General features: G+C 40.5%; 1 protein-coding gene across 1 annotated transcript in view; it reads right to left on the bottom strand.

Moving 5' to 3' along the window:
• LOC105476659 (testis expressed 11) overlaps nt 1-24,564 on the bottom strand; it is a 325,115-nt gene that overhangs the window by 168,584 nt on the left and 131,967 nt on the right. Inside the window, exons 10-11 of the mRNA XM_011732780.2 lie at nt 6,555-6,609; nt 2,992-3,087 (exon numbers count right to left, since the gene is read on the bottom strand). Of these exons, the coding sequence (XP_011731082.2) occupies nt 2,992-3,087; nt 6,555-6,609 (151 nt within the window). The remainder of the gene's footprint in view (nt 1-2,991; nt 3,088-6,554; nt 6,610-24,564) is intronic.

Raw genomic sequence — 24,564 nt, 5'->3', positions numbered from 1 at the left:
CAAAAAAAGCTGTCTGGTTCAAATTCTGCACCTGGAAAAAATATCATTCAAAAAACAAAGGTGAACCTAACACTCATAATGATATCTACTGTTAAAAAATAGAAGATAACAAATGCTGATAAGGATGTGAAGAAATTGCAACCCTTGTGCACTGTAGATGGGAATTTAAAATGATACTGTTGCTACGAAAAATAGTATGGCTGATATGCAGAAAAAAGAAACTGGACCCCTTCCTTACACTTTATATAAACATTAACTCAAAATGGACTAAAGACTTAAGTGTAAAACCAAAACCATAAAAACCCTAAAAGAAAACCTAGGCAATACCATTCAGGACATAGGCATGGGCAAAGACTTCATGACTAAAACACCAAAAGCAATTCCAACAAAAGCCAAAATTGACAAATGGGATCTAATTAAACAAAAGAGCTTCTGCACAGCAAAAGAAACTATCATCAGAGTGAACAGGCAACCTACAGAATGGGAGAAAATTTTTACAATCTACCCATCTGACAAAAGTCTAATATCCAGAATCTACAAGGAACTTAAACAAATTTATAAGAAAAAAACAAACAACCCCATCAAAAAGTGGGTGAAGAATATAAACAGACACTTCTCAAAAGAAGACATTTATGCAGCCAACAAACATATGAAAAAAAGCTCATCATCACTGGTCATTAGAGAAATGCAAATCAAAACCACAATGAGATACCATCTCACGCCAGTTAGAACAACGATTATTAAAAAGTCAGGAAACAACAGATGCTGGTGAGGTTGTGGAGAAACAGGAACGCTTTTACACTTTTGGTGGGAGTGTAAATTAGTTCAACCATTGTGAAAGACAGTGTGGCAATTCCTAAAGGATCTAGAACCAGAAATACCATTTGACCCAGCAATCTCATTACTAGGTATATACCCAAAGGATTATAAATCATTCTGCTATAAAGACACAGGTACACGTATATTTATTGCAGCACTATTCACAATAGAAAAGACTTGCAACCAACCCAAATGCCAATCAATGATAGAATGGACAAAGAAAATGTGGCACATATACACCATGGAATACCATGCAGCCTTTAAAAAGAATGAGTTCATTTCCTTTGCAGCGACATGGATGAAGCTGGAAACCATCATTCTCAGCAAACTAACACAGGTACAGAAAACCAAACGCTGCATGTTCTCACTCATAAGTGGGAGCTGAACAATGAGAACACATGGACACAGGGAGGGGAACATCACACACCAGGGCCTGTCAGGGGGTGGGGGGCAAGGGGAGGGAGAGCGTTAGGACAAATACCTAATGCAGGCAAGGGCTTAAAACCTAGGTGATGGGTTGATAGGTGCAGCAAACCACCATGGCACATGTATACCTATGTAACAAACCTGCACATTCTGCACATGTGTCCTAGAACTTAAAGCAAAATTTAAAAAAAGAAATTGTTTCTATTAATATTTTTAAGTTAATTTTTAAAATTTTAATGTTGAACAAGTTTTTCAGTGTTAAATAACCCCATCCACATGACACAAATTTCAAGAAAATATAGTTCAAGTAAATGCTCTGTTTGAGAAATTTAACATTCTGGTTGATCGAGCTATTCATTTTCATGCTTCCACTCTGCTGAAAAAACCTCTCTAAAGTGTATCAGTATATTTAATTGCCTTATTAAGTAAAACACATTGATCCTAATTGAATCTCTCTTTTTTTATTTTATTTATTTATTTTGTGAGACGGAGTCTTGCTCTGTCGCCAGACTGGAATGCAGTAGTGGCATGATTTCAGCTCACTGAAACCTCTGCCTCCTGCGTTCAAGTGATTCTCCTGCCTCAGCCTCCCGAGTAGCTAGGCTTACAGGTGGACGCCACCATGCCCAGCTAATTTTTGTATTTTTAGTAAAGAGTTTCACCATGTTGACCAGAATGGTTTCGATCTCTTGACCTTGTGATCTGCCTGCCTCAGCCTCCCAAAGTGCTGGGATTACAGGCGTCAGCCACCGCACCCAGCCTGAATCTATTTTTGAAGGGTCACCAGCCTTTCAGTGTTCCTTGTCCAGGAGTGTAGATATATATACATTTTGTTTTGCTTGTTTTAGAGATGGGGTCTTGCTATTATGTTGCCCAGGCTGAAGTGCAGTGACTATTCATAGGTGCAGTCGTAGTGCACTGCAGCCTTGAACTCCCAGCCTCAAGCAAGTCTCCCACATCGGCCTCCTGAGCAACTGGAAATACAGGGATGTGCCACCACGCCCGCTTTGTATTCATGTTTTTATGTATGTGTGAACATGAGCTGAAAGTGAACCACTGGAGTTGTTTTTAAAATTAAATCCCATTATTCTGCCTATTTTATCATTTACTTCTTCATCCTAAAAACTCACAGTAGAGAGATCCCTTTCTGTTTCACAGAAAATTTTCTCAAAAATCTCTGGTGTTCAAAGAAGTATATTTGTTTTAGACGGTTCATGCTGCTATAACAAAATACCGTAAACTAGATAGTTTACAAACAACAGATATTGATTTCTCACAGTTCTGAAGGCTGGGAACTCCAACATCAAGGTGCTCGCAGATTCGGTGTCTGGTGAGGGCCTGCTTACTCAAAGATAGTGCCTTCTTATGTCCTCACATGATAAAAGGGGTGAACAAGCTCCTGTGGACCTCTTTTATAAGGGCAGTAATATCATTCAAAAGGGGTTTGCCCAATGACTTTATCATCTCCCAAAGTCCCCACCTCTTTTATTTTTACGTCCATTTTACACCAAAAAGTCCCCACCTCTTATTATCATCACTTTGGGGGTTAAGATTTTAACATAGGAATTTGCAGGGACACAAACATTCAGATTATAGCAATATTTTCTTTTTTCCTTTCCGTGCTACAGAAGAGATTATAACAATCTGTGAGAGTAAATGCTGAAGCAAATGTCTAAACTGGATTTCAAAATGTGATCAAGACTTCAAAAAATACATTGTTAGTATTCAAAAATAAAAACCTCATACCTTGTTTGCTAGGTTTACAGCATTGAGAGCCTTATCATAATATTTGGTGTTATCCCAATCCAAATAATTGGTGGCTAGTAGCCGTAGAACTTTAGCCTGTAAAAAACAAAAATAGAAAAAAAAGCACATATCTGATGGTTAAACTTCAATACAACAGCTGACTAGCACTCCCACAGTGACAGGCATCTTCTCAAACATAAGTCATCTTTATGAAATAGCATTTCCTTAAGCGACCACAGTCTTGGAATATGTCTCATCATTATGCTACCCGTATAAAATATTGTCTAAGAATGTTACAGTAATGGCTATATTCCTGGCTTATTTAAATTTAATATAATTATGTTAATATAATTATTTTCTTAACAGTGTTTAACATAAGTATTTTATCATCCCTACTTTTAAAATAAGGAAACTGAGGCAGAGCAATGTTTTATTTTATCAGCTTACCACCACATTATTATCGTGGAATAACTCTAAGAACTTATAAGCTCCCTCAAATGATTTTTATGGAGTAAATATGGCATTTCTGAGAAATACTATAGCTATTTCATAATCGTAAAAGTGTCAAATCATCCAAAAGACGTAACAAAATGAACGAATCTCACAATGTATGTTTAGAAAAAGTCAGACATAAAACAGGACAACTGTATGATTCCATCTATACAAAGCTGAATAACAGTCAAAAATAATCTATAGTAGTAGAAGTCAGAATAGTGTTTTTTTGTTCTTGGAAGGACAGGTGGGTATTAACTAGAATGGGGCCAAGGGAACTTTTGGGGGTGTTGGAAGTTCCCGTATCTTGATCTGTATGGTGTAATATACAAGACTATATATTAAAACTCATCAAGCTGCACACTTGAGACTTGTGAAGTTTACTGTATATAAATTACACCTCAAATAAATGACCGCTGGCATGAAATAAAAAATTACTGCATACTCACCAAACTTACAATATGAATATTCCATTTGAATTAAGCTTGTATCTTATCTTCCATCCTTATTTCCTTCTTAGACATCTCCCATCTAGATCCCTTGCCTGGAGTCATTTTCTTCCTCCCTTTTAACTGTGTGGACCCCAACAAGGCCTGTCTCCTACCAAAAGGCTCCTTCAACAACTCTAGCTAATCTTGACAATCTCCTTTTCTACACGCCCTTCTGCATACTTCAGGTCAGTATCACAAAGTTTATCATTATCTTCCCAAATTCTTCATTCACTTGCAGTAGTGTTTTTTAAATTCTGTTTTTCTTCATTGAAGTATAAAAGACATACAGCAAAGTATAAAAATCTCAAGAGCTCTATGCTCTTATGAATTCTATGCTATATGAATTTTCCCAAAGTAAACACACGTATGTTAACAACAAAAAAATCAAGAAACAGAACATTAACAGCAACAAGCTCACCTCATGCTTCTTTTCAAGACCCTGTTTCAAATAGGGGTAACCAATTCTCTGACGTCCAACACCATATATTCATTTTGACTGTTCTTGGCATTTACATTTATGGAATCATACAGTATGTACTACTTTGTATCTTGCTTCATTTATTCAATATTATAGGTGAGAACATCCAAATTGTTGCAATTATTGTAATTAATTGAGTCTCACTGCTATATAATAAGTGACAATGCCACTATATATAAAAATATATTTATATAAATGTTATATATTTGTATCTACATAAATGTCACTATATATAAATATATTCATATAGATATATATTTATATCTATATAAATGTCACTATATAAAAATATATTTATATCTACATAAATTATATAAATAATTTATTTTTAATTGTGGTAAAATACACATAACATAAAATTGACCATCTTAAACTTTTTTTCAAATTTTAGGCCAGGTGCAGTGGCTCATGCCTGTAATCCTAGAACCTTGGGAGGCCAAGGTGGGAGGATCACTTGAGGCCAGGTGTTTGAGACCAGCCCAGGCAACAAAGTGAGACCCCCGTCTCTATAAAAAATTAAAAATTGGCCAGATGTGGTGGGGTGCACCTATAGTCCCAGCTACTCAGTAGGCTCAGGAGGGAGGATTGCTTGAGCCCAGGAGTTTGAAGGTTACAGTGAGCTGATCACACCACTGCCCTCCAGCCTAAGTGACAAGACCCTGTCTCAAAAAAAAATTTTTTTGGAGATGGAGCCTTACTACGTTGCCCAGACCGAATGCAGTGGCTATTCACAGGCATGATCACAGCTCACTGCAGCCTCAAACTCCTGGTTTCATGCAATCCTCCTGGCTTAGCCTCCTGAGTAGCTGGGACTACAGGTGCATACCACCACACCTGGCTCCATGACCATCTTAAACATTTTTAAGCATACAGTTCAGTAGTATTAAGTATATTCACACTCTTGTGCAATCATTACAAGCATCCATCTCGAGAACTCTCTTATCTTGCAAAACTGAAACTCTATACCCATTAAACCGTAGTTCCCAATTCTCCCCTCTCCCTACCCCCTAAAACCACCATTTTACTTTCTGTCTCTATGAATTTGACTACTCTACGTGCCTCATGTAAGTGGAACCATACATTATCTGTCTTTTTGTGACTGGCTTGTTTCACTCAGTAGAGTCTCCTCACAGTTAACCCATGTTGTAGCATGTATCAGATTTCTTTCTTTTTTAAGCCAGGATAATATTTCATTGTATTCACTTGTACTAGTTTTATCCTTTAATCATAAGTTCCTTAAGGGCAGAAGCTACATTTTATGCTTCTCTTTTATTCCCCATATATTATAGTGGTAATTACATTAAAAAGGTATTCAGTTACATTTTGATTAATATGCTGTAATATAAGAATCAAATGGATATTCAAAAAATTCCATTTTGCTATAGAATATAGTAATTTTACATCATATTTATTTACACAATCACATTTTGTTGATTACATATTAATTTCCATATCCAAGCACGTTCTGTCTGGGTAGTTGGGGAAAAATCTGCAACTTCAAAATATGCAATAAGAAAAGTTAAAACTAGGTCAGGCACGGTAGCTCACTCCTGTAACCCCAGCACTTTGAGAGGCCAAGGTAGGCAAATCACCTGAAGTCAGGAGTTCCAGACCAGCCTGGTCAACATGGCAGAACCCCGTCTCTGCTAAAAACATAAAAATTAGCCAGGTGTGGTGGCGCATGCCTGTAGTCCCAGCTACTTGGGAGGCTGAGGCACCAGAATCGCTTGAACCTAGGAGGCAGAGGTTGCAGCCATCCCACCACTGCACTCCAGCCTGGGCAACAGAGCGAGACTCTGCCTCAAAACACACACACACACACACACACACACACACACACACACACACAGAGAAAAGAAAAGTTAAAATTTACATATCCAAACATTGTTCAAAGCACTCTACATATATTAATTCATGGGTACATGCCTATGAGTTAGATTATATTATTAGATAAATATACAAAAACGAATACACTGAGATGTTCAATGGTGTGCCCAATAGCTAATCTACTCATAAATGGGAAGTATGCTATTATAATTTTATAACAATAACATAAAGTAGGTTAGTCAACCTACTTCTACAATATTTAACATGATCCTTACCAGCATTTCTGGCCTAGTAGATTTCTTATCCATCTTCCCAATATCATAGCTTTGGCTATCATTAAAAAGGAAAAAATATATATATAAAAACATATATCCATTTCAAATTATATATAATTTTCAAGATTATATATTACTAAGAAGACATGGTATAAGCATACTTTATTCCAACTTATCTGTTTTGCACTACAACAGATTATTATCCATATGATATAATGATATAAAGCAATACTTTCTAACTGGAGAAAACAATTTCCTTAGGAGATACTCAATAAATCAACACTACAATTATATTGATGCTTTTTTCCATTTGGCTATATATAGCATTAAATATATATAATATATGCTGCACTAAATAGGTATAATTTAATACACTGCCTTAAATATATAAAACTTAATATGCTACATTAAATATATATATTTTACTGCATTAAATTATCATAATACATACTGCATTAAAATACAAGTGTATACAAGCTCTTAGTTGGCCATGTAAAGTTGAAGGAATATAAATATATATTTATTTATTAATGATTTACTTAGTTATTTTCGAGATGGAGTCGCATTCTGTCACCCAGGCTGGAGTGCAGTGGTGTGATCTCGACTCATTGCAACCTCCATCTCCCAAGTTCAAGTGATTCTCCTGCCTCAGCCTCCCGAGTAGCTGGGATTGCAGGACCTCATCACCATGCCTGGCTATTTTTTTTTTTTTTTTTTTTTTGTATTTTTAGTAGAGATGGGGTTTCACCATGTTGGCCAGGTTGGTCTTGAACTCCTGAGCTCAAGTGATCCACCAGCCTCAGCCTCCCAAAGTGTTGGATTACAGGCACGAACCATCACGCCTGGCCCCGAATAAATATAAATATATATTTAAAATAAAACAAATACAGTCGTTTGCACAGAAATAAATGCTTTAGTAATATTCATTAAGTCTCACACCACCCTTCTAAAGCACTATTAGTTCAATTTTGCAGCTGAATAAACCAATATAGAAATAAAATTATATCTGATATTTCCTAGATTGGTACTGAAAATGAGGGTGAGGGGTTGGGGAGTAGAGAAATTTGATTTTCAGTTCTCTGCTTTAATTACCAAACCATATTATCTATGGGACATTCCAATAACTACAAATAATATATTAATACTAGTTTCAAGGTTTCAAAACCTAATACCTACAAAGCAAACCAAAGATTATTCACCATAAAATTAGTATTCCAAGGGAATATGTCAATAAAATCTTGGTGAACTGAACTAACTTGAAGACACTACTTTGAAATATTCCTTAAAAAAAAACGAAAAAGCAAAACTCTAGGCCAATCGCAGTGGCTCACACCTGTAATTCCAGCACTTTGGGATGCTGAGGTGGTTGGATCACTTGAGGTCAGGAGTTTGAGACCAGCTTGGCCAACATGGCAAAACCCTGTCTCTATTAATAATACAAAAATTAGCCAGCGTGGTGGCACGTGCCTGTAATCTCAGCTACTTAGGAGACTGAGGCATGATTATCACTTGAACCTGGGAGTGGAGGTTGTAGTGAGCCATATCGTGCCACTGCACTCCAGCCTAGGCGACAGAGTGAAACTGTGTCTCAAAATAAATAAACAAATAAAAACAAACATAAACTATAAATGACCCAGAACTACCAAACTGAGTTTTCAGATTGCTAACAAAGATATAATGCTGGCTTAGTCATTGTAAGCCCTATTTCATAGAGGTCTCCTTTAGTACATTAATCTTATACTTCCAGTTTTTTAAATAACCAGTGAGGGGTGGAACTTCTGCAATGGTGATATAAGGAGCTCTTTAGACACTCTCCCCAGTGAAACAACCACTCATCTGGAAAATTCATTAAAACAACCACTTAGTCTCTGAAAATTGAAATTGTCCTAAGGGCACATAGAAAATGGGAAAACATTTATTCATGAAAATAAACTAAATCTCAGTATAACCAGTGAGAGTCTATGGCATTTGAACTATAAACTGCTCCCGTCTATACTGGCTCCATGTGATGGAAGCTGCTCCAGATGGGTGCAGCCAAGAAGATAGGAATTCCCTCTCCCGACAGCTCCTAAAATCCTAGGCTACGGTTTCACCTGTGGAGGAGCAGGCTGCCAGAATATCTTGCCATTCTCAGGCCTGTGTCATGGAAGTGTTCTGGGCAAGTATGATGGAGAGGACTGGCATTTCTTTGCCCACTCAGCTCTCACTCTTAGGGTAAGGATTCTACCCCAAATATGACAGGTCAAGAATATTGAGATCCTGATCATCTTTACCCCAGTTGGCTCATCAGGCAGAGGTTACGTGTCAAAAGGGCACACTAAGATCAAGACCTACCGCCAGAATTTACTAATTTACTAATACAGTAGGGGTGCCATTTCAAGAGAAGCACGCCATGAGCCCAGTTCTAGTCGTGTGGCACAGAGGTTCTGACCAGAAGGAAAGAACAGAAGCAAAGAGGAACAACTCTGCATCTCTTCCTGAGGGGACTGATGTATTTAAAACAGAGCATGGAGAAGATCATGTCTAAGGATACTGCTGAAAACAATGGAGATCTTGGTAGTGAGCAATTAAGAGGGAGCTGGTAGCTCCATGATAATAGTAGCAATAAGGGAAACAGTAGACCAACCAGAAGGTTACCAGAGAACCAGGGAAACAGCCAAGAAGAAAATCTCCGGGGTCACACTTACTTCTAGGGATCCAGAAGACAGTGCACATGTGCCATTCTGCACCCACTCACGCACAATCAGAGAAAGTGTTGGGGCAGACTAAAAAGCATTACCCAAGGCATACGCAGATCTATCAGCAAAGAACCTTGAGCCTGATTGGCTCAAGGGGCTTAAGCAGAACGTCTGACCAAACACCAACTGAAAATTAAGCTAAGATCCAGGGAAGCCAGCTTAAAAATCAAATCGACCTCATACTGATGGATCTGGAAGACTGTGCACATGCCCAAGACTATGCTTTCTTGGGTATGAGCAGAGAAAGAATCTACAAGCTATTAGTCCCTGACTGAGTTAGTCTCTCCCCGAACTATAAAAGCAGTCTCTAAACAAACACACATCCCACAGGAAAGGATGAAAAAATCTAACTGGCTAAGTGAGCTTAAGCACAACCTTTGGCCAGTAAGTGAACTATGTGGATGCAGAGGTGACTCTATAGGAAGCCATGAAAAGATAAAAACAGGTGGAAAAATTCTGAGCAGGAATATTAGAGGCCACACAGTGTGGGGAAAATAAATTCCACCAAATTAGTCCAGCCAAGTGACTGAATAAATAAATGACTAAACAAACAATTTAAAAAAAAGCCCCAGAAAGAGAAGAAACAGCATCTAGACTTGCTACAATATATTTTCCAAAGTGTCTAGTGTTCAACAAAACATTGTAAGACATACAATTAAAAAATGTGACTTACACAGAAGAAAAAGAGCAAAAGAAACTTCCTTTGAGGAGGCCCAAATGTTGCACTGAATAGAAAGACTTCAAAGCAACTTTTATAATTATGTCCAAAGAATTTTTAAATATCGTGTTTAAAAATTAAAGGAAGGTCTGATAACAACGACTCATTGTATGGCGAATATAAGTGTATCAGTTAAGAGACAGAAATTATTTTTTTGAAAAGAAACAAATGGAAATTCTGGAGTTGAAAAGTACAATAACTGAAATGAAAAATTCAGCAGATTTGAGCAGGCAAAAGAAAGAATAAACTAACTTGAAGAGCAATAGAAATGATACAAATCTGAGGAACAAACATGAAAAAAATGAAGAAAAATGAACAGGGGCTCAGAAAAATGTAAGACACCATTAAGCACACCAACATATACATAATGAGAGTACCAGAAGAAAAGAAAGAAAAGGACAAATAAATGTTCAAAGAAATGATGGTCTTAAAACTCCCCAAATTTGATGAAAAACAATAATCTACACATCCAAGAAGTTCAATGAAATTCAACAGGATAAGCGTTTAAAAAGCTACATCCAGACACATGATGAGTGAAAATTATTGAACATCAAAGATGAAGAGAAAATATTGAAAACAGTACAAGAAAAATTACTCATCACATGAACGGGAATAACAATAAGATTAACAGCTGATACCCCTCAGAGTTCATGGAGTACAGAAGGCAAAAAGGATGTATTCAAAAATCTGTGAAATTAGAATCCTCTATCTAGAAAAGCTATCTTTCAAAATTAAGAGTAAATAAATACATTGCCGGGTAAACAAAAAGTGAGAGAATTTCTTGTTAGCCAATCTGTCTTATAAGAAATACAAAAGAAATATTCTTCATGCTGAAAGCAAGTGACACTAAAGAAAAATTTGAATTCATATGAAAAATAAACAGTGATAGTAATTATGGAGGTAATTAAAAAAGAAAGTATGATTATATATATCTTCTACTTTCCTTAATTTATTTAAAAAGCAATTGCATAAAGAAATTCCTAAGGTGTATTAGTGGGGCATAACATTTGTAATATGTTCGATAACAATAACACAAAGGAGTAGATGGGGTGGGAAAGAAATTCAGGAAATTATACCAGATGGTAATTCAAATCTAAAAGAAGAAATGAAGTGAACCAAAAGTTATAAGAAGGTTGAAAATTTAAAAACACAATAAATGTGTTGTGTTCTCTTTTTTTTTTTTTTTTTTTTTGAGACGGAGTCTGGCTCTGTCGCCCGGGCTAGAGTGCAGTGGCCGGATCTCAGCTCACTGCAAGCTCCGCCCCCCGGGTTTACGCCATTCTCCTGCCTCAGCCTCCCCAGTAGCTGGGACTACAGGCGCCCACCACCTCGCCCGGCTAGTTTTTTGTATTTTTTAGTAGAGACGGGGTTTCACCATGTTCGCCAGGATGGTCTCGATCTCCTGACCTCGTGATCCGCCCGTCTCGGCCTCCCAAAGTGCTGGGATTACAGGCTTGAGCCACCGCGCCCGGCCGTTGTGTTCTCTTTTATCTCTAATCTTCTTTAAAATACATAAGATTTTGCAAAGCAATAATTATAACCATGCATTATTGAGTTTTTAAACATATATAGACATAAAAAGTATAATAATAATCACCAAAAAAGAAAAGAGAATAAAGCTAAGTAGTAGTAAAGATTTTATCACCTGAAGTCAGGAGTTCGAGACCAGCCTGGCCAACATGGAGAAACCCCTTCTGTACCAAAAATACAAAAATTAGCCAGGTGTGGTGGCGCAAGCCTGTAATCCCAGCTGTTTGGGAGGCTGAGGCAAGAGAATCGCTTGAACCCAGGTGGCAGAGGTTGCAGTGAGCTGAGATCGCACCACTGCACCCCAGCCTGGGTGACAGAGCAAGACTCTGTCTAAAAAAAAAAAAAAAAAAAAAAATAAGAAAATGTAATCCAAAAAATGTTACACAATTTAAAATAGTATACTATAAAATATTCACCTAAGACCAGCAATTCCAGAGGTGGAACAAGATGATGGAATAGAAGGCTCCACCAGTCATCCCTCTTGCTGCAAGGACACCAATTTAACAACTATCTACACAAAAAAAGCACCTTCCTAAGAACGAGATATCAGGTGGGCATTCACAGTACCTGGTTTTAACTTGCTAAAAGAGGCACTAAAGAGGTAGAAAAACAGTCTTGAATCATAGAAGCCACCCTTCCCCCCATTCCCTGGCAGTGGCGGTGTGGTGCAAAGACCATTGCTGTGTGCTGGGGGAAAGAGAGCACAACAATTCTGAGGCATTGACCTCACTGCTGCTCCGTTATAGCATAAAGAAAAGCAGGACCAAGCTCAGCTGACGCCTGTCCGTGGAGGGAGTGTTTAAACCAGCCCGAACCAGAAAGGAATTGCTGATCTAGCGGTCAAACCTTGAGTTCCCACAAGCCCCGCCACCGTGGGCTAAAGAACTGTGGGACTCTAAATGAACTTCAAGGCAGCCTAGGCCACAAAGAGTGCAACTCCTAGGAGAGTCCTAGTGCTGAACTAAGCCCAGAGACACTGGAATTGTTGGGGCAGGGAGGGGGGGAGTGGGGAGGGCATGCAAACTACTGAGACACCAGCCAGGGTGGCTAGAGAGTGCTGACATCGCCTCTCTCCTAACCTCAGGCTGCACAGCTCAACATGACTCCAAAAGACACCACTTCCTTCCACTTGAGAGGAAATGGAAGAGTGGGGAGAATTTGTCTTGCATCTTGGATACCAGCTCAGCCACAGCAGGACAGGGCATGGGTCAGGGTTGTGAGGCCCCCTTTCAGGCCCTAGCTCCTGGACATTTCTGAACAAATCCTGGGCCAGTAGGGAACCCACTGCCTTGAAGGGAAGGATCCAGTTCTGGCATCATTCATCACCTGCTAACCAAAGAGCCCTTGGGCCCTGAATAACCAATAGCGATACCCAAGTACTACATCAAGGGCATTAGGTGAGCCTCAGACTGGCTAGCTTCAGGTGAGACTCAGCACATTACTAGCTGTGGTGGCTATGGGGCAAAACTCCTTCTGCTTCAGAAAAACAGGGGGAAAAGTAAAGGGGACTGTGTCTTGCATTTTGAATACCAGCTTAACCACAGCAGGACAGGGCAAGGGTCAGGGTTGTGAGGCCTCCTCTCCAGGTCCTAGCTCCCGGACATTTCTGCAGAAACCCTGGGTCAGAAGAGAACCCTCTCTCTTGAAGGGAAGGACCTAGTTCTAGAATCATTCATCACCTGCTAACCAAAGAGTCCTTGGGCCCTGAAAAACCAGCAGTCATACTCAGGTACTACATCAAGGACTTTGGGCGAGACCCTGAGACTTGCTGACTTCAGGTGAGACTCAACACATTCCCAGCTGTGGTGGCTTCAGGGAGAAACCCTTCTGCTTCAGAAAAATAGAGGGAAAAGTAAAGGGAACTGTGTCTTGCATCTTAGGTACCAGCTCAGCCACAGGGGAGTAGAGCACCAAGCAAGCTCTTAGGGTCCCCAATTCCAGGATTGGCTCTTGAATGGCATTTCTGGACCTGCTGTGGGTCAGAAGGGAGCCAGGTGCCATGAAGGGTGAGTCCCAGACCAGGCAGCATTCACCAAAAGCTGACTGAAGAGCCCTTGGACCTTAAGGAAACAGTAGTCAGCAGTAGTCAGGCAGTACTCCTTGTGGCCTGGGATGGCAGTTGCCACAAGATGAGGTTCCTCTGCCTTTGGAAAGTGGGAGGGAAGAGTGGGAGGGATTGCATCTTGTGGTTTAACTGACAGCTCAGTCACAGTAAAATATAATAGAGCACCAGGTAAACATCTAAGGTTTCTGACTCTAGTCCCTGGCTCTCAAATGGCACTTCTGTACTCTCCTGTGGTGTGGGGGAACACACTGCCCTGAAGGGAAGAACACAGGCCTAGCTGGCTTTGCCACCTACTGACTATAGAGCCCCAGGGTCTTAAGCAAACATAGGTGGTAGGTAGAGAGTGGTTACAGCACACCTTGGGTGAAACCCAGTGCTGTGCTGGCTTCAGCATGACCCAGCACAGTCAAAGTGGTAGTGCTTATGTCACTAAACCCCAAGTTTCAGGTAGCTCGAGGGAGAGAGAGAGAGAGAGAGAGAGAGAGAGAGAGAGAGAGAGAGAGACTCTGTTTGTTTAGGAGAAAGTAAGGGAAGAAAACAAGAGCCTCTGCTTGGTAATCCAGAGAATTCTCCCAGATCTTGCCCAAGACCATCAAGGGAGTACCTCTACATGTATACAAGAACCACAGCATTAGTGGGCTTGGGATGCCCCCTAAAACAGATACAGCTCAGATCACAACACCCAAGTCCTTTTGAATATGGGGAAAGCCTTCCCAAGAAGGGTGGATACAAACAAGCCAAGACTGTGAAGTCTAAAACAAATACCTAACACTAAAATGCCCAGACATGAAGAACATCTACAAGTATCAAGACAATCTGGGAATACATGGCCACATCAAGTAAAATGAGGCACCAGAAACCAATCTTGGAGAAACAGAGATATGTGACCTTTGAGACAGGGAACTGAAAGTAGCTGTTTTGAGGAAACTTGAAGAAATTCAAGATAACACAGAGAAGGGATTCAGATTCGTATCAGATAAACTTTTGTTAAGTTTTAACAGACAAATTTATTTGAAATTAAAAGAATAAAGCAAAAATTCTGGAGTTGTAAACTGCAACTGGCATACTGAAAAAGACTACATCAGAATCTTTAAATAGCAGAATTGATCAAGTAGAAGAAAGAATTAGTGAGCTTGAAGACAGGCTATTTGAAAACACACGGTCAGAGGAGACAAAGGAAAAAAGAATAAAAAACAATGAAGCAGACCTACAAGATCTAGAAAATAGCCTCAAAAGGGCAAATCTAAGCATCATTGGCCTTAAAGAGGAAGCAGAGAAAGAGATAAGGTTAGAAAGTTTATTCAAAGTGGGGAGGCTTCCAAGATGGCCGAATAAAAACAGCTCCAGTCCGCAACTCCCAGCAAGATCGATGCACAAGATGGGTGATTTCTGCATTTCCAACTGAGGGTCCTGGTTTATCTCATTGGGACTGGTTGGATAGTGGGTGCAGCCCATGGAGGGCAAACCAAAGCAGGGCAGCGCATCGCCTCACCCGGGAAGCACAAGGGGTCTGGGGACTTTCCTTTCCTAGCCAAGGGAAGCCATGACAGTCTGTACCTGGAGGAACGGTATACTCCTGCCCAAATACTGTGCTTTTCCCACAATCTTCACAACCGGCAGACCAGGAAGTTCCCTCCCATGCCTGGTTTGGCAGGTCCCATGCCCAAGGAGCCTTGCTCACTGCTAGCACGGCATCTAAGATCAACCTGTGACTCTGCAACTTGGTGGGGGGAGGGATGTCCGCCATTGCTGAGGTTTGAGTAAGCAATTTTGTGCTCACTGTGTAAACAAAGAGGCCAGGAAGCTCGAACTGGGCGGAGCCCACCTCAACTCAGCAAGGCCTACTGCCTTGCTGTAGATTGCACCTCTGTGGGCAGGGCATAGCAGAACAAAAGGCAGCAGATAGCTTTGGCAGACCTAAACGTCCCTGTCTAACAGCTCTGAAGAGAGCAGTGGCTCTCCCACCATGGCGTTTGAACTCAGAGAACAGACAGACCACCTCCTCAAGTGGGTCCCAGACCCCTGTGGAGCCTGACTGGGAGACACCTCCCAGTAGAAGCCAACAGACACCTCACACAGATGGGTGCCCCTCTGGGACGAAGCTTCCAGAGGAAGGATCAAGCAGCAATATTTGCTATTCTGCAGCCTCCATGGGTGATCCCAGGCAAACAGGGTCTGGAGTGGACCTCCAGCAAACTCCAACAGACCTGCAGCTGAGGGGCTCCACTGTTAGAAGGAAAACTAACAAACAGGAAGGAATAGCATCAACATCAACAAAAAGGACATCTACACCAAAACCCCATCTGTAGGTCACCAACATCAAAGACCAAAGGTAGATAAAACCACAAAGATGGGGAGAAACCAGAGCAGAAAAGCTGAAAATTCCAAAAACCAGAGTGCCTCTTCTCCCCCAAAGGATTGCAGCTCCTCACCAGCAAAGGAATGAAACCGGATGGAGAATGAGTTTGACGAGTTGACAGATGTAGGCTTCAGAAGGTTGGTAATAAAAAATTTCTCCAACTTAAAGGAGCATGTTCTAACCCATCACAAGGAAGCTAAAAATCTTGAAAAAAGGTTAGACAAATGGCTAACTAGAATAAACAGTGTAGAAAAGACCTTAAATGACCTGATGGAGCTGAAAACCACAGCACCAAAACTTCGTTACACATGCACAAGCTTCAAGAGCTGATTCGATCAAGTGGAAGGAAGGATATCAGTGATTGAAGATCAAATTAATGAAATAAAGTGAGAAAACAAAGTTAGAGAAAAAAGAGTGAAAAGAAACAGACAAAGCCTCCAAGAAATATGGGACTATGTGAAAAGACCAAATCTACGTTTGATTGGTGTACCTGAAAGTGATGGGGAGAATGGATCTAAGTTAGAAAACACTCTTCAGGATATTATCCAGGAGAATTTCCCCCACCTAGCAAGGCAGGCCAACATTCAAATTCAAGAAATACAGAGAATACCACAAAGATGCTCCTCGAGAGGAGCAACCCCAAGACACATAATTGTCAGATTAACCAAAGTTGAAATGAAGGAAAATATGTTAAGCGCAGCCAGAAGGAAAGGTCGGGTTACCCACAAAGGGAAGCCTATCAGATGAACAATGGATCTCTCGGGACAAGCCCTACAAGCCAGAAGAGAGTGGGGCCCAATATTCAACATTCTTAAAGAAAAGAATTTTCAACCCGGAATTTCATATCCAGCCAAACTAAGCTTCATAAGTGAAGGAGAAATAAAATCCTTTACAGACAAGCAAATGCTGAGACATTTTGTCAACACCAGGCCTGCCTTACAAGAGCTCCTGAAGGAAGTACTAAACATGGAAAGGAACGACTGGTACCAGCCACTGCAAAAACATGACAAATTGTAAAGACCATCGACGCTATGAAGGAACTACATCAATTAACGGGCAAAATAACCAGCTAACATCATAATGACAGGATCAAATTCACACATAACAATATTAACCTTAAATGTAAATGGGTTAAATACCCCAATTAAAAGACACAGACTGGCAAATTGGATAAAGAGTCAAGACCCATCAATGTGCTGTATTCAGGAGACCTATCTCACGTGAAAAGACACACATAGGCTCAAAATAAAGAGATGGAGGAAGACCTACCAAGCAAATGGAAAGAAAAAAAAAGCCCAGGTTGTAATCCTAGTCTCTGATAAAACACACTTTAAACCAACAAAGATCAAAAGAGACAAAGAAGGCCGTTACATAATGGTAACAGGATCAATTTAAGAAGAAGAGCTAACTATCCTAAATATATATGCAACCAATACAGGAGCACCCAGATTCACAAAGCAAGTTCTTGCAGACCTACAAAGAGACTTAGACTCACACACAATAATAATGGGAGACTGTAACACACCACTGTCAATATTAGATCAATGAGACAGAAGGTTAACAAAGATATCCAGGACTTGAACTCAGCTCTGGACCAAACAGGCCTAATGGACATCTACAGAACTCTCCACCCCAAATCAACAGAATATACATTCTTCTCAGCACCACATTGCACTTATTCTAAAATTGACCACATAATTGGAAGTAAAACACTCCTCAGCAAATGCAAAAGAAAAGAAATCACAACAGTCTCTCAGAACACAGTGCAATCAAATTAGAACTCAGGATTAAGAAACTCACTAAAAACACACAACTACATGGAAACTGAACAACCTGCTCTTGAATGACTACTGGATAAATAACAAAATGAAGGCAGAAATAAAGATGTTCTTTGAAACCAATGAGAACAAAGACACAATGTACCAGAATCAACGGGACACATTTAAAGCAGTGTGTAGAGGGAAATTTACAGCACTAAATGTCCACAAGAGAAACCAGGAAAGATCTATAATTGACACCTTAACATCATAATTAAAAGAACTAGAGAAGCAAAAGCAAACAAATTCAAAAGCTAGCAGAAGGTAAGAAATAACTAAGATCAGAGCAGAACTGAAGGAGATAGAGACACAAAAAATCCTTCAAAAAAATCAATGAACCCAGGAGCTGGTTTTCTGAAAATCAACAAAATAGACCACTAGCAAGACTAACAAAGAAGAAAAGAGAGAAGAATCAAATAGATGCAATAAACAATGATAAAGGGGACATCACCACTAATCCCACAGAATACAAACTACCATCAGAGAATACTATAAACACTTCTATGCAAATAAACTAGAAAATCTAGAAGAAATGGATAAATTCCTGGACACATACACCCTCCCAAGACTAAACCAGGAAGAAGTTGAATCTCTGAATAGACGAATAACAGGCTCTGAAATTGAGGCAATAATTAATAGCCTACCAACCAAAAAAAGTCCAGGACCAGACGGATTCACAGCCAAATTCTACCACAGCTACAAAGAGGAGCTGGTACCATTCTTTCTGAAACAATTCCAATCAATAGAAAAAGAGGGAATCCTCCCTAACCAATTTTATGAGGCCAACATCATCCTGATACAAAAGCCTGGCAGAGACACAACAAAAAAAGAGAATTTTAGACCAATATCCCTGATGAACATCGATGCGAAAATCCATGATAAAATACTGGCAAACCGAATCCAGTAGCACATCAAAAAGCTTATCTACCATGATCAAGTCAGCTTCACACCTGGGATGCAAGGCTGGTTCACCATACGCAAATCAATAAACGTAATCCATCACATAAGCAGAACCGACAACAAAAATCACATGATTATCTCAATAGATGCAGCAAAGGCCTTTGACAAAATTCAACAGCACTTCATGCTAAAAACTCTCAATTAACTAAGTATTGATGGGACGTATTTCAAAATAATAAGAGCTATTTACGACAGACCCACAGCCAATATCATATTGAATGGGCAAAAACTGGAAGCATTCCCTTTGAAAACCGGCACAAGACAAGGATGCCCTCTCTCACCACTCCTATTCAACATCATGTTGGAAGTTCTGGCCAGGGCAATCAGGCAGGAGAAAGAAATAAAACGTATTCCATTAGGAAAAGAGGAAGTCAAATTGTCTCTGTTTGCAGATGACATGATTGTATATTTAGAAAACCCCATCGTCTCAGCCCAAAACATCCTTAAACTGATAAATAACTTCAGCAAAGTCTCAGGATATAAAATCAATGTGCAAAAATCACAAGCATTCCTATACACCAAGTACAAACAAACAGACAGCCAAATCATTCACTATTACTACAAAGAGAATAAAATACCTACGAATCCAGCTTACAAGGGTTGTGAAGGACCTCTTCAAGGAGAACTACAAGCCACTGCTCAATGAAATAAAAGAGGACACAAACAAATGGAAGAACATTCCATACTCACGGATAGGAAGAATCAATATCGTGAAAATGGCCATACTGCCAAGGTAACCTATAGATTCAATGCCATCCCCATCAAGCTACCAATTATTTTCTTCACTGAACTGGAAAAAACTACTTTAAAGTTCATATGGAACCCAAAAAGAGCCTGCATAGCCAAGACAATCCTATGCAAAAAGAACAAAGCTTGAGGCATCACACTACCTGACTTCAAACTATACTACAAGGCTACAGTAACCAAAATAGCATGGTACTGGCACCAAAACAGATACATAGACCAATGGAACAGAACAGAGGCCTCAGAAATAACACCACACATCTACAATCATCTGATCTTTGACAAACCTGACAAAAACAAGCAATGGGGAAAGGATTCCCTATTTAATAAATGGTGCTGGGAAAACTGGCTAGCCATATGCAGAAAATTGAAACTGGATCCCTTCTTTACACCTTACACAAATATTAACACAAGATGGATTAAAGACTTAAACATAAGACCTAAAACCATAAAAACTCTAGAAGAAAACCTAGGTAATACCATTCAGGACATAGGCATGGGCAAAGACTTCATGACTAAAACACCAAAAGCAATGGCAACAAAAGCCAAAATCGACAAATGGGATCTAATTGAACTAAAGAGCTTCTGCGCAGCAAAAGAAACTATCATCAAGTGAACAGGCAACCTACAGAATAGGAGAAAATTTTTGCAATCTACCCATCTGACAAAGGGCTAATATCCAGAATCTACAAAGAACTCAAACAAATTTACAAAAAAACAACAACAACCCCGTCAAAAAGTGGGCAAAGGATATGAACAGACACTTCTCAAAAGAAGACATTAATGCAGCCAACAGACACATGAAAAAATGCTCATCATCACTGGCCATCAGAGAAATGCAAATCAAAACCACAATGAGATACCATCTCACACCAGTTAGAATGGTGATCATTAAAAGGTCAGGAAACAACAGATGCTGGAGAGGACGTGGAGAAATAGGAACACTTTTACACTGTTGGTGGGATTGTAAACTAGTTCAACCATTGTGGAAGGCAGCGTGGCGATTCCTCAAGGATCTAGAACTAGAAATACCATTTGACCCAGCGATCCCATTACTGGGTATATACCCAAAGGATTATAAATCATGCTGCTATAAAGACACATGCACACATCTATTTATTGTGGCACTATTCACAATAGCAAAGACTTGGAACCAACCCAAATGTCCATCAATGATAGACTGGATTAAGAAAATGTGCACATATACACCATGCAACACTATGCAGCCATAAAAAGGATGAGTTCATGTCCTTTGTAGGGACATGGATGAAGCTGGACCATCATTCTCAGCAAACTATCACAAGGACAGAAAACCAAACACCGCATGTTCTTGCTCATAAGTGGGCGTTGATCAATGAGAACACATGGACATAAGGCAGGGAACATCATACAATAGCATTAAGAGAAATGCCTAATGTAAACGACAAGTTGATGGGTGCAGCAAACCAACATGGCACATGTATACCTATGTAACAAACCTGCACGTTGTGCACATGTACCCTAGAACTTAAAGTATAATAAAAAAAGAAAGTTTATTCAAAGGGATAATAATAGAGAACTTCCCAAACCTAGAAAGAGATATCAATATCCAAATACAAAACGGTTATAGAACACCAGATTTAACCCAAAGAACGCTACCTCAAGATATTTAATAACCAAACTCTTAAAGCCTGAGGATAAAGAAAGGATCCTAAAAGCAGTAAGAGAAAAGAAAAAAATAACATACAATGGAGCTCCAGTACATCAAGCAGACTTTTCAATGGCAACCTGACAGGACAGGAGACAGTAGCATGACATATTTAAACTGTTGAAGGAAAAGAACTTTTATCCTAAAATAGTATATCCAGCAAAAATATCCTTTAAACATGAAGGAGAAATGAAAACTTTCCTAATCATTTGAAGGTACAAAACTCACTGGCAATAGTAAGTACACAGAAAAACACAGAATATTATGACACTGTAACTGTGGTGTGCAAACTACTTTTATATTAAGTGGAAAGACTAAATAACGAACTAATCAAAAATAATAACTACAACAACTTTTCAAGACATAGACAGTACAATAAGATATAAACAGGAAAAAAAGTTTAAAAGCAGGGAGTCGAAGCTCCTAAAGCAGGGACCAGGCCGCACAGCAGGAGGTGAGTGGCGGGCGAGTGAGCATTACTGCCTGAGCTCCACCTTCTGGCAGATCAGCAGCAGCATCAGATTATCATAGGAGCACGAACCCTATTGTGAACTGTGAATGCAAGGGATCTAGGCTGCACACTCCTTATGAGGATCTACTACCTAATGATCTGAGATGAAAGAGTTTCATCCAGAAACCCTTCCCCCTCGCCAATCCCCCACCCCTGCTCCATGGAAAAATTGTCTTCCATGAAACCGGTCCCTGGTGCCAAAAAGGTTGACGACCGCTGCCTTAAAGAACTAAAATGAGGGTCAGGTGTGATGGCTCATGCCTGTAATCCCAGCACTTTGGGAGGCTGAGGGGGCAGATCACTTGAACTCAGGAGTCCGAGACCAGCCTGAGCAACATGGAAAAATCCCGTCTCCACAAAAAATACAAAAATTAGTCAAGTATGGTGGTGCGTGCCTGTACTCCCAGCAACTCAGGAGGCTGAGGTGGGAGGATGGCTTGAGCCTGGGAGGCAGAGGTCGCAGTGAGCCAAGATCATGCCACTGCACTCAGCCTGGGAGATAGAGCCAGACCTTGTCTCAAAACAAAAAACAAAACAAAACAAAAAACTAAAATTAGAACTACCATTCAATCCAGCAATCCTACTACTGGGTATATACCCAAAGGAAAATAAATCATACAAAAAAACACATACACATTTTTATAGCAGCACAATTCACAATAGCAAAAAAAAAATGGAGCCAACCTAAATGACCATCAACCAACGAGTGGATAAAGAAAATGTATATACACCACAGAATACTACACAGCCATAAAATGGAACAAAATAATGGCCTTTGCAGAACGTGGATTGACTTGGAGGCCATTATTCTAAGTGAAGTAACTCAGGAATGAAAAATCAAATCTCGTATCTTCTCACTTATAAGTGGGAGTTAAACTCTGAGGATGCAAAAACATAAGAATGGTATGGGGGGGCAGAGCAAGATGGCCGAATAGGAACAGCTCCAGTCTCCAACTCCCAGCGCGAGCGACACAGAAGACCAGTGATTTCTGCATTTTCAACTGAGGTACTGGGTTCATCTCACTGGGGAGTGCCGGACGATCGGTGCTGGTCAGCTGCTGCAGCCTGACCAGCGAGAGCTGAAGCAGGGAGAGGCATTGCCTCACCTGGGAAGCGCAAGGGGGAAGGGAATCCCTTTTCCTAGCCAGGGGAACTGAGACACAAAACACCTGGAAAATCGGGTAACTCCCACCCCAATACTGTGCTTTAAGCAAACAGGCACACCAGGAGATCATATCCCACACCTGGCCGGGAGGGTCCCACACCCACGGAGCCTCCCTCATTGCTAGCACAGCAGTCTGTGATCTACCGGCAAGGCAGCAGCCAGGCTGGGGGAGGGGCGCCCGCCATTGCTGAGGCTTAAGTAGGTAAACAAAGCTGCTGGGAAGCTCGAACTGGGTGGAGCTCACAGCAGCTCAAGGAAACCTGCCTGTCTCTGTAGACTCCACCTCTGGGGACAGGGCAATAATAAACGCAGCCGAAACCTCTGCAGACGCAAACGACTCTGTCTGACAGCTTTGAAGAGAGCAGTGGATCTCCCAACACGGAGGTTGAGATCTGAGAAGGGACAGACTCCCTGCTCAAGTGGGTCCCTGACCCCTGAGTAGCCTAACTGGGAGACATCCCCCACTAGGGGCAGTCTGACACCCCACACCTCACAGGGTGGAGTACACCCCTGAGAGGAAGCTTCCAAAGCAAGAATCAGACAGGTACACTTGCTGTTCAGAAATATTCTATCTTCTGCAGCCTCTGCTGCTGATAACCAGGCAAACAGGGTCTGGAGTGGACCTCAAGCAATCTCCAACAGACCTACAGTTGAGGGTCCTGACTGTTAGAAGGAAAACTATCAAACAGGAAGGACACCTACACCAAAACCCCATCAGTACATCACCATCATCAAAGACCAGAGGCAGATAAAACCACAAAGATGGGGAAAAAGCAGGGCAGAAAAGCTGGAAATTCAAAAAATAAGAGCGCATCTCCCCCGGCAAAGGAGCGCAGCTCATCGCCAGCAACGGATCAAAGCTGGACGGAGAATGACTTGGACAAGATGAGAGAAGAAGGCTTCAGTCCATCAAATTTCTCAGAGCTAAAGGAGGAATTACGTACCCAGCGCAAAGAAACTAAAAATCTTGAAAAAAAAGTGGAAGAATTGATGGCTAGAGTAATTAATGCAGAGAAGGTCATAAACGAAATGAAAGAGATGAAAACCATGACACGAGAAATACGTGACAAATGCACAAGCTTCAGTAACCGACTCGATCAACTGGAAGAAAGAGTATCTGCGATTGAGGATCAAATGAATGAAATGAAGCAAGAAGAGAAACCAAAAGAAAAAAGAAGAAAAAGAAATGAACAAAGCCTGCAAGAAGTATGGGATTATGTAAAAAGACCAAATCTACGTCTGATTGGGGTGCCTGAAAGTGAGGGGGAAAATGGAACCAAGTTGGAAAACACTCTTCAGGATATCATCCAGGAGAACTTTCCCAACCTAGTAGGGCAGGCCAACATTCAAATCCAGGAAATACAAAGAACGCCACAAAGATACTCCTCGAGAAGAGCAACTCCAAGACACATAATTGCCAGATTCACCAAAGTTGAAATGAAGGAAAAAATCTTAAGGGCAGCCAGAAAGGTCGGGTTACCCACAAAGGGAAGCCCATCAGACTAACAGCAGATCTCTCGGCAGAAACTCTCCAAGCCAGAAGAGAGTGGGGGCCAATATTCAACATTCTTAAAGAAAAGAATTTTAAACCCAGAATTTCATATCCAGCCAAACTAAGTTTCATAAGTGAAGGAGAAATAAAATCCTTTACAGATAAGCAAATGCTTAGAGATTTTGTCACCACTAGGCCTGCCTTACAAGAGACCCTGAAGGAAG

Source organism: Macaca nemestrina, chromosome X (genome assembly GCF_043159975.1).
Source record: "Macaca nemestrina isolate mMacNem1 chromosome X, mMacNem.hap1, whole genome shotgun sequence".
Lineage (NCBI taxonomy): Eukaryota > Metazoa > Chordata > Mammalia > Primates > Cercopithecidae > Macaca > Macaca nemestrina.
This window is presented reverse-complemented; position numbering and strand designations above follow the sequence as displayed.